The sequence below is a fragment of the Bos grunniens genome, chromosome 27, assembly GCF_055505025.1.
Source record: "Bos grunniens cultivar Pamir isolate PY7600 chromosome 27, Bosgru_T2T1.0, whole genome shotgun sequence".
In the NCBI taxonomy this organism is placed as follows: Eukaryota; Metazoa; Chordata; class Mammalia; order Artiodactyla; family Bovidae; genus Bos; species Bos grunniens.
The window spans coordinates 30,855,418-30,872,112 of NC_141191.1; the positions used below are offsets into that span (position 1 = coordinate 30,855,418).

Here is a 16,695-nt window from a genome sequence, read left to right on the forward strand (position 1 = left end):
CCCCTGGCGGAGGAAATGGCAACCCACTCCAGTATTCTTGCCTGGAGAATTCCCATGGACAGAGGAGCTTGGCAGGCTACAGTCCATGGGGTCGCAAAGAGTCCAACATGACTAAGCACGCGCACGTGTGTGTGTGTGCACACACACACACACACCACACAGGAAAATCAACCTCCAGAGAAAAACCACTAATAAGGATTGACTCATAATGGCTGATATCAGCAGAAATTACCCCCGAGAACGGTTCACAGATGCATTACTCATGAAGTCTCAGGGACACTCTGTACACTGCAGACATCCCCACTGGCAGAATCACGGAGGGAATGAAGGACAGCTTGTTCTACAACTCATGGATTCCTCAGCGAGGTCAAGAATACAGAAAGGGGTGAGAGAAGAGCCTGTGAGGAGATGAATGAAGCACTTCCATGAAGAGGGCTGTTGCCCTGCTCTGAAAATCCTGCTCCAACAGAGCTACCTAAAGAAATCTGAAATATGTCCGTGAAATTTAGAGACACAGAAGACGAGTGCCTACCTGAGGAACTCAGGAGGGTGAGGATCAGGTCCGACTGCCCTCCCTGATACGTCTCACCCGGGTATGGTGATCTGCCTGCATGACAGAGGAAAGGGTCTGTGTTGTGGTCTGCCTACACCCCCGAAGCTCCTCCCACCGACACATGTGAGCACATGGGGAGTCTTGGGTCCTCAAAGAGCCCTAGGGAGACACAGCTCAGCAGAAAGAAGCTGGACATGCTGCGGGATCCAGGAGCTAGGAAGCCATCCCACATGAGTACCCTAAGCAGAGATGCAACTTCCTGGAAAAGGACACTGAAAACGCCAGGATTCCAGCAGGAAAACTAGAAATGCCACAAAAAGGCCCCAGAATAGAAAAAGTATACTTTACTCATCTGCCACACCCCGTCAAGGCCATCCTCTCTAACCGCCTGTTGAGTTCACAGGACATAAAGCCACACGGCCAAGTAAGAAATATCCTGTCTGCTTAATTCTCCTCGCTGTCTTCTTGGCATCTCTGCAAGGCTCCACAAAGCAGGTGGTGCAGGACGGAGGAGGTGAGGAGAGGTCAGAGGGGGGAAAGACCTGCCCTGCAGAAGGAGAAGCATCGCAGGGTTGTGGCAGCGTGAGAGAGGTCCCTTGAACAGCGAGAAGATCAAACCAGTCCATCCTAAAGGAAATCAGTCCTGAATATTCATTGAAAGAACTGATGCTGAAGCTGAAACTCCAATACTTTGGTCACCTAATGCGAAGAACTAACTCACTGGAAAAGACTCTGATACTGGGAAAGATTGAAGGCAGGAAGAGAAGGGGACAACAGAGGATGAGAAGGTTGGGTGGCATCACTGACTCGATGGACATGAGTTTGAGCAAGCTCTGGGAGTTGGTGATGGACAGGGAAGCCTGGCAAGGCAGTCCATGGGGTCGCAAAGAGTTGGACACCACTGAGCAACTAAACTGAACTAAGAGAGGTCCGAGCTGGGGACGCAAAAATATGTAACCCTAGGCATGGCCATGGGGCTCAACGCTCCATTTACTAAGTTTGAAACTGTATTTGCAACTGAAAGTGACCACACAATTATCCATTCCCTGAGAGTGAGTACAGAAGTCAGAGTTCTGCCACAGTTTCCAGTTAGGGGATGGTGAAAACCCCCTGAATGAGGTCTTACAGGATCAGCAAGAAACATAAAGAAAGAATGTGTGCTCCCAAACATAAACTTAAAATGGCTTCAAGACTTACATGTAAGACACGGCACCATAAAACTCCTAGAAGAGAGCACAGACAAAACATTCCCTGACATAAATCCTAGGAACGTTTTCTTAGGTCAGTCTCCCAAGGCAATAGAAATAATATCTTTCCAAAAAAAAAAAAAAATTCTGGTTCACAAAATCTTCGAGGTCACAAAACCCTTCGAGTTTCCATTCCCATTAATTAGGTCAGCCTTTGATACCTGAATCATTTTCCTGCGTTTTCTTCTTCAATCCTGCTGAACCAGAGTCCCATCTGCAGTTTTCGGTGACCTACTTAATTAGAATTCAGGAGCCTCAGACAGAAAAAGCGTGCTGTATTCACTCCGGTTTGCTCAACAGACCCTATTAAAGAACTGAATCTCTAATTCAACCTGTTAAAACCATATACTGTAAGCAATCCCCGAGTCCAAACATCCAAGTTTTAGTATAGTCACGAATGCACATTCACATACGGTTTGGGGGAGGGAGCCCTGGATCGGGTCAGGGCACCTTGGTTCTCCGCCCAACTCCTGGCTGCTAACCTCTGTGTGTTCTTGACACATCCCTACCCTTCCCGAGCCTCAGTCTACCCGCCTGTACAAAAAGGAGGTTATACTCCTGGGTCCTTTCAGGCTCCAAGTCTCTGTGACTGTTTCCTGAGTGTCAAATGTGCCCGAGGCATTGTGCCCGAACAGAGGGAAGGGGAGACACAAAGATGTGGCGGTGCTGCCCCGTCATCATAAAAAAAGAAAGAAAGAAAGAACTTCACACTCTAACATGCAAGAAATGATATAGGACAGAAGCAAATATCATCGTTATCTTATTTATCTTCTCTATTCCCCATTACTGGTGCTGTGCCCGACATGTTGTAGAGGCTCAATGAAACAACATTAAAAAAAGATACAAAATGCCTATGGACATTTAGAGAAGAGAAGCTACATCTAATAGAGGGGAATTATAAATACAGGTGCTATATGTGAGTTGGATTTTTAAAATAATTTTTATTATTTGGGGGGTGCATTGCATAGCATCCAGGATTTTTGTTCCCCAGTCAGGGATTGAACCCATACTCCCTATAGTGGGAGCACAGAGTCAAGCACTGGGCCACCAGGGAAGTCTCCTTGAGCTGGTTTCTAAAAGGCCATTCAATTTCACTGGCTCCATAACACTGTCCTCTAATTTGATGCAAAATCTTAAGCCAAAGTTCAAGAGTCTCCCATGCTCTGGTTTCAGTATATGCTTCAATCTTAATCTCTCTCTTACATGAAACTAGGCTATAGCCATCTGATCTCCTTGCTGTAACCTCAGATATTACCCATAATTTTCTAACTCTATGCTCCCATTCATGCTGATTTTCATACTGAAATGTCCTCCATTCCCAATATAATCCAATTCCATTCTCCTTCAAGTCCCACTTCAAATTCCCCCTATTTTATGAAGATCTTATGCAGCCTTTCCTGATCCTCCCAATCATATGTGCTCTCTCCCGTCTTTGAAATCCCACGAGACTTGTTGACATTTCTCTTATGGTATATACAAAGGTGGTTCAGTGGTAAAGAATCCGCCTGCAGGAATAAGCGTTCAGTCCCTGGGTGGGGAAGATCCCCTGGAGGAGGAAATGGTAACCCACTCCAGTATTCTTGTCTGGAGAATCCCATGAACAGAGGAGCCTGGTGGGCTACAGTCCATGGGGTCTCAAACAGTCAGACACAACTGAGCATGCACGCACGCCAGGCTTCCCGGCAACCAGATATGTGAGTGCTCACCTCAACGGAAGGAAATACACAAACAGTAAGGCAACCATTACTGAATTTCTTAACATGAATGTCTCAGATAGAATGCCAGTTACTCAGTAATTCGGTAAAATACTATGTTTTGTCATGATGTTTATGATTTCAACAGAGTAACTCCCCCGTAATTTGTAAACTTTCAGATATTTTCCCTAATAATTCAAGATCATCGATTATTGACCTTTTAGAAAAGTTTTGTCTGATTTACCCTACATTTCAAGCCTGAATGTATCCCCCTGTGGTGGTTTTCCTTTCTTCATCTGCACTTTATCCTGTATTCCAGAATATTCATTTTATGTAATCTGTCAGCAGAGTCAAGAATACAAAAGTCTTAATTCCAGGTAGGCAGACCTCTTCTGATTCCCACACACATATACACTTAACACTGTTTTATATTCATATTTTACTTTATTTTAAATAATAAGCTTATTTTTGTTAATTTTTCATCTTCTCAAGTGACACTTTAAAGGTTAGTGTAAAAAATAATAATAATAATAATCAGTGGAAAAATCATTACTGGATTTCCAAACTGGTGAAAAAGTGAAGGTTCTATATTTTTCCAGAGAAAGGAGAAGGGAACAAAAAAGCACACCACAAAGGATGGGAAATCAAAATAGCTCTGGATTCCTCATAACACTAGAAGTCAGAAGACAGGGGGACAGTGTCCCAAAAATTCAGAAAGAAAAGAATTTCCAGACTAGAATTCTGTCCTGAGCGAAAGCATCAGGAGAAGTAAAAGTAAAATAAGCACATGTTCACACATACAAAGTCCCTGAAAAACTTCCCTTCCACGAACCCTTCTCAGAACACACTGAAATAAAGACAGAGACTGGGACTTCTGGGGGTCCAGCTGTTGTGACTCTGCGCTTTTCACTGCAGGGGAAGTAGGTCGATCCCTGCTCTGGGAACTAAGATCCCACATACCGCACGCTGCGTGCGTGCGTGCTAAGTCACTTCAGTCGTGTCTGACTCTCTGTGACCCCATAGACTGCAGCCCGCCAGGCTCCTCTGTCCGTGGGATTCTCCAGGCAAGACTACTGGAGTGGGTTGCCGTGTCCTTCTCCAGGGGATCTTCCCGACCCAGGAATCAAACCCGCATCTCTTATGTCTTCTGAGATGGCATGCTTCTTTACCACTAGTGCCACCTGGGGAGCCCACCGCACATTACGGCGTCACCAAATAAATAAATAAAGACACAAACCAAGAAAGAGGAAGATAAGACGTAACAGAAACAGAAAATCCCACACAAGAGTGAAATAGAGGAAATCCCCGCAGTGATGGGCAGCCAGGTCGGTACCTGGGCACCAGACAGAAAGGATGACGGCTCAAGTGGACAGGTCAGGAATCTCTGGGAGACACTTTTTTAACAATCTCTGGGGACTTCGCTGCTGGTGCAGTGGTTGGGACTTTGCCTTCCAGTGCGGTGGGTGCGGGTTTCATCCCTGGTCAGGAAGCTAAGATCCCACATGCCTCCAGGCCAAAACAAAACAAAACAAAACATAAAACAGAAGCAATATTGTAATAAAGACTTTACTAATGGTCCACATCAAGAAAAAAAAAGAATATCTGGTGCTTCTCCAGGGAAAACAATTTGTGCAGCAAAAGAAATCTCAGTATCTTAAATCATGGCTCACTGTGACTACATGAAGATGTAGAAACTAGATGTTTGTCTAAAACGATGATATAACTTTTGAGGAAGAATGTGGGGCTAGGAAATGAGTGGGAGGAGCAGGGTGAAGAAGGACAGTTAAATACTCATCCTCCATAGTAAGAATCAACATATAATGCCCCAAAACTGAGAAACCACGAAGTCACAACCTTAGTGCGTTACTAGGAAATACTGGAGCTATATGTGCATGTATAACATGTTAAAAGTTTTAAATGTTTAAAAGATAGTGACTGTGATGTGATCGCTCTGGATATTGGTTTGGAAATATCCAGTAAACGCAAATTCATACCAAATAATTCCACTGCTGGGTATGAGTCCTCATGGAATCTCACCCATGTACGTGGATGGTTTATTGTAGTATTTTTTGTCATAAGCAAGGTTTTGCTTTACTTTTTTATTCATTTTTATTGGCATATAGTTGCTTTACAATGCTGCATTAATTTCCACTGTAAAGCAAAGTGAGTCAGCTATACGTATACATATATCTCCTTTTTGGGGGTTTCCTTCCCATTTGGGTCACCACAGAGCTTTGAGAAGAGTTCTCTGTGTGATACAATACGTTCTCATTAGTTACCTTAGTTATGTGAAAGTGAAAGTGTGCAAAAGTGAAAGTCACTCAGTTGTGTCTGACTCTGCGACCCCATGAACTGTAGCCCACCAGGCTCCTCTGTCCATGGGGATTCTCCAGGCAAGAATACTAGAGTGGGTTGCCGTGCCCTCCTCCAGGGGATCTTCCCAACCCAGGGATAGAACCCAGGTCTTCTGCATTTCAGGCAGACTGTTTACTATCTGAGCCACGACGGAAGATCTATCTCTTTAATCAGAGTATTGATAGTATATATATGTCAATCCCAGTCTCCCAGTTTATCCCACCCTCTTTTCCCCCTTGGTATCCATAAATTTGTTCTCTACTTCTGTGTCTCTATTTCCATAAGCAAGTTTTCTTTCAAAACAACTTAAATGTCTAACAACAGGAAAATGGTTAAATGAAGTGTGATAAATACAATGGAATCCTATGCAACAGTAAAATGGGTGAACTAGAGCTATAAGGACACGTTAATAAGTCTTCAAAAACCATGGAGGAGAAAAAGTAAGTTATAGAAAGTTAACTTATCATGCTATGTAGGTAATTTTTAAAACACACAAAATAATACTTTATGTTGTTTAAGCATACACACACACACACACACACACATGAATTTCAGAATTATGATCCCCTCTGGGGTAAGAGGGAAGGGAATGTGATGGGGTCAGGGAAGGGAAGCTTTCAATTTTACTTGTAATATTTTATTTTTTGAGCTATGTAGTAGGTTTTCTATATACATTACCTATATATTTTTGTGTCTAACTGCAATATGTCTAGGGGCTTCTGTTAAAATTGGGGAAATTAAACTCATACATTTAATGCTGCTTTATCTCAGAACACCATTAGAGGATTATTTGTTGTTTAGTCACTAAGCTGTGTCCAGCTCTTTGGTGACCACACAGGCTGTAACCCACCAGGCTCCTCTGTCCATGGGATTTCCCAGGCAAGAATACTGGAGTGAGTTGCCCTTTCCTCCTCCAGGGAATCTTCCCAACCCAGGGATCAAACCAGCATCTCCTGCATCTCCTTCATTGGCAGGCGGGTTCTTTACCGCTGAGCCACCATGGAAGCCCCCCTTGCTCTGGAGCCCTGACCAACTGTAGGGCCCACACACCACCTGATTCCTCCTGAGGCCACTTTCCGCTTTATTTAAGTTGTTGTCAGGCAGAACACTGAAGATGACTCAGCCCTACACCCTAGTCTCAGTCCTGCCACTCCAAAGCCAGCACCACCACACACACACACACACATTTACACACACACACACACATACACACATTCACACCACTCTAAAGCAGCTGTCCTTGCACTGACTTCCTAATGTAAGTGACTAATCTTGCCTATCTTCCATCAAGCTTGCTAATCTGTATTTCCCCACACCCACTATCACTCAGCGTCCAAGAGTTCCATATTTCTAACAGCTGCTGGCATCTCGCCAGCTCCACCTGGCTGGGTCTGGCAGCCCTTCAATCCCAGCATGACATATAATCAGCCTGGGGGAGGGATGAATACCAACTTGCTCTCGAAAGCTGATGTGGAACACTTTTTATTTCTGACTAGTAAAATAAAAAATACTGTGCTGAGCGTGTGTCCAATGACACATCTGCTACAGTAATCAAAATCTCCCGGCCATTATCACAGATGATATTCTGAATTGGTATCAGCGGTGTAACCAATACCCAGTTCCTAAATACCAAATCCAGTGAGCGTGGTACCCAACTGTGAAAAGGTGAGAAGAAACAGTTCTTCTCCCCCATAATAAATGCCAGGTGGCCCGGCCCACCACCCCTCTGCTGGTGCAGCTTGCATATTTATCATATTGGCTCAGTGCTCAGGCCTTCTCCGGGGCAAGTGTAGGGGTTCAGGCAGGCAATGAGCTTTCACGGGGAGCCCCCATGTCCTCCTTGGGAGAAAAGTAGTAACTCAGCTTCGAAGGGGGATGTCAGCAAACACGGAGAAAGGCAGAAGCCCTACCTACCATAGAAGAGGAAGGCTTTGGTCCTGTGATGATGGAGGTAGGTCCGGTTGATGGTGAAGAAGCAAGCATCCGCCCCACACTGGCCGAGCCTTCCGGTTTCCCCAGTCAGTGGGGACCACCAGAGCATGATGGGGAAGCCGTCAGCTGCCAATGCCTTCTCCCTGTTCAGGGCCAGTCCTTCTCGATTAATGAACGGATGGAGGTGGAGAGGCTCTGCTTCCGTTTGTGCATGTCCATCTTTTAAATGAGAACTTTTAAACTTCTTGCCTTCAAATTTTCCCAGCTCAACCACGACCTAAAAAAGATGACGACCTATTACTAATGTCAGACTGTTTGTAATTTCCTTCTGCATATTTCCTATGCATCGTGAGGATTTAGCTTCTTGCGTCCATGCGTGCTAAGTCACTTCACTCATGTCTGACTCTGTGGGACCCCATGGACTATAGCCTAAGAGGCTCCTCTGTCCATGGGATTCTCCAGGCTATACCAGAGTGGGTTGCCCTTTCCTCCTTCAGGGGATCTTCCCAACCCAGGGATCAAACCTGCCTTAGTGTTTTATTAGCTTCCTATTGCTACTCTAACAGATTATTACAAGTTGAGCAACTTAGAATGATACAGCTTTACTATCACAATAGTAAACTGGTTCTGGAGGCTAGAAGTCTGAAATGGTCTCGCTGGGCTAAAAGGTGTTGGCGACTTCGCTGACAAGGACAGGAGACTCCAAGTGCTAGGACTGCACGCTGTACTTAATGGACTGGACTCTTGCCATGGCCCTGGAGGCAGATGCTCAGGGCAAGGCAGGGTGGCGGGCACTCCACTCCCATTTGGAGGGACTTCTTATCCTTGTCTCTGTGCCCTAGCAGCTTCCTTCCCTGCCCCCTAAAGTCTTCCATTCAGTGTGTGGAGTCCACTCAAAAAATACAGAAAGAATATTAAGGTGTTGGAAGGGCTACGATCCTTTCAGTAAACTTGGACAGGGAATTCATTTCTTGGTTTTCTTTCAGAGGCACCCACAGTTCTTGGCTCGCGGCCCCCTTCCTCCACCTTCAGAATCAGAAATGCTGCCTCTTGGGACTTCCCTGGCAGTACAATGGTTGGGACTCTGTGCTTCCATGCAGGGAGTATGGGTTTGTTCTCTGGTAGGGGAAGAAGGACCCCACATGCCTCACAGCATGGCCAAAATAAATAATACATTTTTTTTTTAGTTAAAAGAAAAAAAAAAGAAATGCTGCATCTCTCTGACCCTTCTTCTGTCATATCACTCTCTGACCACGGCCAGGAAAGAGCCTCCTCTGTTAAGGACTCCTGTGGTTCCTCCAGGCCTGCACACATAATTCAGGGTTATCTCCTCACCTCCAGATGTATCGCTATAATCTTATACACAAGATCCCTTTTGACAAGTGGGCTTCCCTAATAGCTCAGTTGGTAAAGAATTCACCTGAAGTGCAGGAGACCCCAGTTCGATTCCTGGATCAGGAAGATCCCCTGGAGAAGGGACAGGCTACCCACTCCAGTATTCCTGGGCTGCCCTTGTGGCTCAGCTGGTAAAGAATCTGCCTGCAGTGTGGGAAACCTGGGTTCAATCCCTGGGTTGGGAAGATCCCCTGGAAAAGGGAAAGGCTACCCACTCCAGTATTCTAGCCTAGAGAATTTCATGGACTGTATAGTCCATGGGGTCGCAAAGAGTCGGACACGACTGAGCAACTTTCACTTTCTTTCTTTTAGACAAGTAAAATAACACATCACAGTTTCTGGGGGTTAGGGTAGAGACATAGCCTCCAAAATATCTACCAACAAGGACGTGTCTCTCTACTAAACACTTAACAGATACATCTCTCCTCCATTTTGTAGGCATATATAGAATCCAGAAGTGGTTGTGTCTCTTAATGAAACCTGCAAGAGTCAGGGCTATTATCTGGCTAATGCTGGAGATTACATTCTGGGGAAAGTGAATTATAAAAATCCTATTGATTTCCTTTTAGTACAAGTAAAGGTGTCATAGGTCTTCCCTTGTGGCTCAGCTGGTAAAGAATCTGCCTGCAATGCAGGAGACCCTGGTTCAATTCCTGGGTTGGGAAGATCCCCTGGAGAAGGGAAGGGCTACCCACTCCAGAATTCTGGCCTGGAGAATTCCATGCACTTTATAGTCCATGGGGTCCCAAAGAGTTGGACGTAACTGAACGACTTTCATTTTCACTTTTCAAAGGTATCATAACGTGGGTCTTATGTTTGTAATAATATTCACCATGGCATGGAGATGGCCTAAGTACTGGGCTCCTTCTCACTTAAAACTCTGTCCATGGAATTTTCCAGGCAAGAATACTGGAGTGGGTCATCATTTCCTGCTCCAGAGAATCTTCCTGACCCACAGATGGAACCCAGGTCACTTATATCTCCTGCATTGGCAGGCAGATTCTTTACCACTAGTGCCACCTTGGAAGTCCAATAATATCCACCATGGCAGGGAGATGGCATAGTACTGGGCTCCTTCTCACTTAAAACCATGTTTTTTATGTATTTCAAGACAGGCTGGGGACTTCCCTGGTGGTCCAGTGGCTAAGACTCCATGCTCCCAAGGCAAGGGCCCCAGGTTCCATCCCTGGTCAGGGAACAAGATCCCACAGGCCACAACTACAGATCCCGCTTGCCAAAACAAAGATCGAAGATCTCACGTGCCACAACTATTAACAAGACCTGGTGCAGCTTCCCTGGTGGCTCAGGGGTGAAGAATCCACCTGCCAAAGCAGGAGACATAGGAGATACAGGTTTGGTTCCTGGGTCAGGAAGATCCCCTGGAGAAGGAGATAGCAATCCACTCCAGGATTCTCGCCTGGGAAATCCCATGGACAGAGGAGCCCAGGGGGCTACAGTCCATGGGGTTGCGAAGAGTCAGACACTGCTGAGGACATACATTCACATTCAAAGCCAAGTAAGTAAATTTAAAAAAGAGACAGAGAGTCTGGGTTCTGGAGAGCAAGGCCACCAATCAAAGTAATCTGGAGGGCCGGGTAGGCAGAGGAAAATCAGAAGCAAAACTGCTGCCATTTCATCAAACTTTAAGGTTTGATACTCAGATGGCAAACAAATGTAATACAAACGAATATAATGCATTACAAAAAAAAAGAATATATTTCTAACAATTACAAAATATGTTAGAGCAGTATAAAAGTAGAGGATGGTCTGCATCATACATAACAAAACATTAATAGTCAGACTGTGCAAAGAATAAAGCAGTTAAAAGAAGATATATTTTCATGTATTAACTGCTCCACCAGTCAACAGAGGAGACTATCTGTTGGCCCTCAGGCCCCACTCTCAGCAGCCAAGGGAGGAGTCTTCTTTACGCATTTGCTACCTTTGGTGTCAGAAAAGGGCCCCTGCCCACTGATGTGACAGAGGGTCTGTAACTCCCAGGGGAGGGTCTATAATGTTCACTGGATTCTCTGAGGGATCCAAGGCCAAAAAACTATTAAGAGCCACTTGGCAAAAAGCCACACAGTATTCCAAAAGGAGGAAAGAATTCTATTAGCCTTGAAAAAAGCATGAATCATTTGTGACACTAAAGTCATCGTTGGAACAGTAAAACTGTCACTGAAAACTAAAAACCCTTGCCAACAGTATCCCTGGCACTTTTATGAATCTGCCTGCAGTGCGGGAGCCCTGGGTTCGATCCCTGGGGTGGGACGATCCCCTGGAGGAAGGCATGACAACCCACTCCAGTGTTCCTGCCTGGAGAATCCCATGGGCAGAGGAGCCTGGAGGGCTACAGTCCATGGGGTCACAAAGAGTCGGACACGACTGAGTGACTAAGCACAGCACGGCAATAAGACGGCTACTCCCCAGAGCTTGATGGAATGGTGTTGACTTTAGCCACACATGCTCTATATTTTCACCCAACCTTTCCCCGCAAATGTACAACCAGCGACTTTAAAGAATCATGTTGAGAAAGCCATGGGTATAACTTTGAAGACAAATTTTACTCCACATTTCTCATCAGCATCTACTGTGCGAGACATAAGGTCATATCCAAATAACAGGGATTGCTTTAAGGAGAGACCGTCCTACCAAAACAGCTTTTTAAAAAATGTCTAGCCTCAGACATCAGTACCAGGTGGTAAGAAATACGGGGCACAGAGGAACATATTAAACAAAACCATGAGGAGAAAATCAACCAAATCCAAAATCTGGGAAATTCAAATGACCTAGTTTCTTCCACAAACCCATGACATGGAATAAAATGTGGGGCAGAAGAAACTTTTATAGAAAAAAATCCACAAAACTTGAGATAAATTCAAAATGTGGATTTGTTTACTCCAGATTCAAATCAACCCGTTAAAAGTTTTTTTGAGATAACTGGGGAAACTTTAATATGGCCTGAGACATAGATGGTCCTGAGTAATATTAATTTTGCTGAGTATGTATGACAACAGTCATATGGTTATACTAAATTTAAAGTTCCCATCTGTGAGAGCGGTGGTTCCCCAGCCTTTCTGGCACCTGGGAACGATTTCGTGGAAGACAATTTTTCCACGTACTTGGGGAAGGAAACTGGGGGGAGGATGGTTTCGAGATGATTCAAGCACATAACACTTGTCGTGCACTTTATATCTATTATTATTTCATCAGCTCCACCCCAGATCATCAGGCATTAGATCTTGGACACTGGGGGCCCCTGTGTAAGAGAATCACATTAAAGAAAGTCCAAGTGAAATAATATGTCTTAGGTTTGCTGTAAAATGATTTCATCAGTTATATGTGCAACTGAAAGGTAGATAAAATTCAAAAAAAAAAGTAAAGATACCATACACCCAAAGAATCTACAGATACTATATACAAAATATAGTTAAATGTGAATCAAAAACAGTGTCTCAGATGAATGACTTCCTCCACAGAATCACAATGCTTTAGTTTAACTGTAAGTCAATGAAAGTTTAGCTTGTTTCAAGTTTAGATTATTAATCATGTTATAAGATTTGTCCTGGGTTAGACTGTGCCCCCTCCCCCGCCCCCCTGGCCAAATTCATATGTTAAAGCCCTAACCCCTCCCACCTCAGAATGTGACTGAACTAGGAGACAGGGTCTTTAAAGAGGCAATTAAGTTAAAAAGAGGTCATCAGAGTGGGCCCTAATCCAATATGACTGGTGTCTGTAGAAAAAGAGGAGACGGGGATGCAGAGAAGTATAGGAAGAGGACAGTGTGAAGACCCAGGGAGAAGACAGCCATCCACAAGGCCAAGAAGGAGCCTCAGAGAGACGACCCTGCTTACTGACACTTTGACCTTGGACTTCTAGCCTCCACAACTGTGAGAAAATAGATTCCTATTGTGTAAGCCACCCAACCCAGTCTTTGGTACTTTATATATGGCAGCCCTAGCAAACTAATACAGGATTCATGACATGATTTTTTTTTTTTTTAATTTAGCCTTCCTTTTCCCTACCTACATGGCAAATTATTTCACCTTGCCTAGTCTAAAAGCCAGTAAAAACAGGAATGGTCCTAAATGTGGAGCTCTCTACCAAGGTCACAGGTGTACGGCCTTGTACCAAGGGCACAGATGTGGACCCCTGCACCAAGGTCATCTCTGGAACTGATTAAGCACCATTGCAACCATTGCCAGGAACCCCCTGACCTTATATTAGGTAAAAATACCTACCTTCTAGCATCCTAACCAATCATCTCATGTTACCCTTCCAGCAGGAATTTTATCTGTCTTGAGGCTACAAAAATTGGCTGTGCTGTGCTATGCTTAGTCGCTCAGTCATGTCCGACTCTTTGCAACCCCATGGACTGTAGCCTGCCAGGCCCCTCTGCCCATGGAGATTCTCTAGGGAAGAATACCAAAGTGGGTTGCCATGCCCTCCTCCAGGGGATCTCCCCACCCCAGGGATCGAACCCAGGTCTCCCGTATTGTGGAGACCACAAAAGGGGTTGGCTCTCCCTTGAACCTGCCCACTGTTCTAACAGCGTCCCCCGCTCTAATAAACTCTGTTCTCCTCTCATTCTGCCTTGTGTCTGGAAATTCTTTTCCAACCTGTGAACAGACTACGACACTAAATATACAGGCATTATATTTGTTCATTTTATAGTGTTCAAATAAAAATAGTATTACAGCAACGCTGAACAATGAAGCACTCAATGTATCCATGAGGACTGGGTAACACCCCAAATCAGACCACCGAGGGCAAACTGCAATCAAGATCCAGGCAAAGGTTCAGCTCCAGTAGACACACTACTACCTCTTCCATTCTGGAAACTTACAGAGGACATGCCTACCAAAAGCATGGTAATTTATTCTGACATCAAAAGCAAAATTCTTCACTTGTACACAGGCATTCCTCAAGCCTGGAAAAGAGGTCAAATGTCTAGTAAGATCAAAGCTTTCTCATAATTTCCCACAGAATGAAGCAGAAAACTGCAGCCTTTCCAGCTCAAGCAGGTCCTAGATCCTTACCTCCAAGAGAGACATAGAGACAGGGGTCTGCTCTGATCAGAATCTCAACCTGGCAGCGGAAGGTGGTGGAAACAGTGCAGACTACTTGCCAAAGTGTTGGTGTAAGCATTCGTTCATTCAGTCCTAAGCAAGGAGAAGGGCAATCCTCCAGAATAAAACGCCCAGAGGACGCTTTGTCTCCATCAGGCCTGTATGTGAACTACTCACATCCACAAGTTATCTTTAAAAGTCCTTTTGGATTTTGAAACGGACAGGAGGGACACAAGTGGGGGCTAAAAAATCTGAACTCATATTTATATGTTACCTTCACTGTGAAATTTTTATTTTTCTTTGAAATCAGCAAATGAAGTTCAGAAGAACCAACCATATGAGATAAATGGGAGGACTGAAGAAATGCTTCAGTTTATTCACCCTACTACCAACAAATTTATTAATGCTGACATTTGTGTTCTGCAGAACAAACTAGGGTGTCCTTGGAATAGTCACTGCTTCTTTAAGAATGGCATCTTTCAGAAGGGGTCAAGACTTGGGAGGAAGTCATCCAAGCTAAACCTTCATCTGGATCTTAACTGCATTTCGCCATCAGTAGCACAATTTGGGCTGTTAGGCAGTCCCCATGGATACATTGAGGGCTTCTTTGTTCAGAGCTGTCTTCAGCCAACAAGACCGACAGGGCCCTACTAGAACCAGGACTCTGGACTTCCCCGGTGGTCCAGTAGCTAAGATTTTACCCTCCTATGCAGAGGTTGTGGGTTCGATCCCTGGTTCGAACCAGGAAACAATATTGCAACAAATTCAATAAAGACTTTAAAAATGATCCACATCCAAAAAATCTTAAAACTAGGATCCTGCGCGTCACAAACTGATTTCCCGACTCACTGATCTTGTTTCTACCTACCACATCCACTCACTAAATCTCAATTCCATATGTTATAAAAAGAAAGTATTTTTCTTGCCTTAGAGAGAACATCCTGACCCTGAGAGATGAAGCAAAAAGTAAAGTCCTTGGCGAGCATGGGATGGGGGTGGGGGTAGGGGAAGAGGCCCAGGAATCAACACTACACGACCCAAGCTCTTGGTACCTGGAGTGTGATGAGCAGAAAGACGGTAGCCATGACGCACAGGCAAAATGCCAGAAGCTTCCCCCTCTGAATCCGCACCATGCTGCCCTGCCCTGGGTGACTGACAGAGGGCGAGCCTGGTTACCAGGTGTTCTCGAGTCGGCCCGCAGACCAAGACAACTTCACGTGGAGGAACCATCTGCGTGCCAATTTCCTCCGCTGCCATTCCTGCTGGGACCCGGGCTCCATGAAGGACTGAGAAGTGAGGTTCTGAGGGCGCCCGGCTTGGCATTGAAAGGGAACAGCATGCAGTCTTCTTAAGCTATCATCAGAGCAGCTGGGGATTCTTTAAACCAGAAGACATCCAAAAAATATCTGTAACAAATGAACAATAGTTTGGCCTTAGCACAGGAGATTTTATTAATGCAGTCTTGCAGGGCTGCAGTGTAGAAACAAAAAGCTTTAAAACTAAAAGGAATCTTTGGGATCATTTAGACCTAACACCTCACTCATAGCTAAGGACACCAAGACCAGAGAGGTGAAGAGACTTGCTCGAGGTCATACAGTCCATTAGAGGAGAGTGAGAGATCGACAATCAGGTCCCGAGACTAAAATGATGCTTCCACTTAATTTTCTTTGCCATCAGACTGGAATTCCAAAAGTCACTGACATGTGATCATTTCCTTTCATCTAAGTTTCAAAAGAACAGAGAAGTGGAGCAGAAATAGCCGTGACTGTCCACTCAGTCCTGTAAAAATTAGGGAAAGAACAAAAGTTTCAGGCTTTGCTCAGAAATGGCAAATGATTGACTGACCTCAGTTCCCGCCAGGGAAAACCACTTCGGCCACAGCATAAGGAATTTAGATTACTGCTTTATTTGCTTAGTCTTTTTTTAATTTTATTTTATTTTTTTAATTTTATTTTATTTTTAAACTTTACAATATTGTATTAGTTTTGCCAAATATCGAAATGAATCCGCCACAGGTATACCCGCGTTCCCCATCCTGAACCCTCCTCCCTCCTCCCTCCCCTACCCTCCCTCTGGGTCGTCCCAGTGCACCAGCCCCATATTTACTTAGTCTTTTACAGCAAGTGCACTAAAGCAGTGGATTGTGTGGGCAGTATGGTTCTCTGGATGTCTTGGAATAAGGTGTCCATCTATCTGAAATGGATGGTCTTTTCCAAAAGCTTTTCAAATGAACTAAATAGTCCCACAGAATGCCTCTTATCCCTGGGGTTCCCTAAAGTCAAACATGCTGAGCAAACCACACTGTGGAGTTCAGAGGAGAGCAAGGATCCACATTTCAGAGGAAGGGTGTGCTCCAAGGGCCCGGTCCTAAGATCTGACTGTACACCTCTCAGATATGGAACTGAAGATCCAATGAGAAATACACAAGTGATGCAGAATTCTGCTTTAAA

General features: G+C 44.7%; 1 protein-coding gene across 5 annotated transcripts in view; it reads right to left on the bottom strand.

Moving 5' to 3' along the window:
- The window catches only part of POFUT3 (protein O-fucosyltransferase 3), a 150,579-nt gene that overhangs the window by 119,319 nt on the left and 14,565 nt on the right, over window positions 1–16,695 (bottom strand). For all 5 annotated transcript variants that reach the window (XM_086379638.1, XM_086379642.1, XM_086379639.1 and 2 more), the window contains exons 2-3: window positions 15,298–15,651; window positions 7,764–8,058 (exon numbers count right to left, since the gene is read on the bottom strand). In XM_086379638.1, the coding sequence (XP_086235764.1) occupies window positions 7,764–8,058; window positions 15,298–15,378 (376 nt within the window). In that variant the 5' untranslated portion in view covers window positions 15,379–15,651. The remainder of the gene's footprint in view (window positions 1–7,763; window positions 8,059–15,297; window positions 15,652–16,695) is intronic.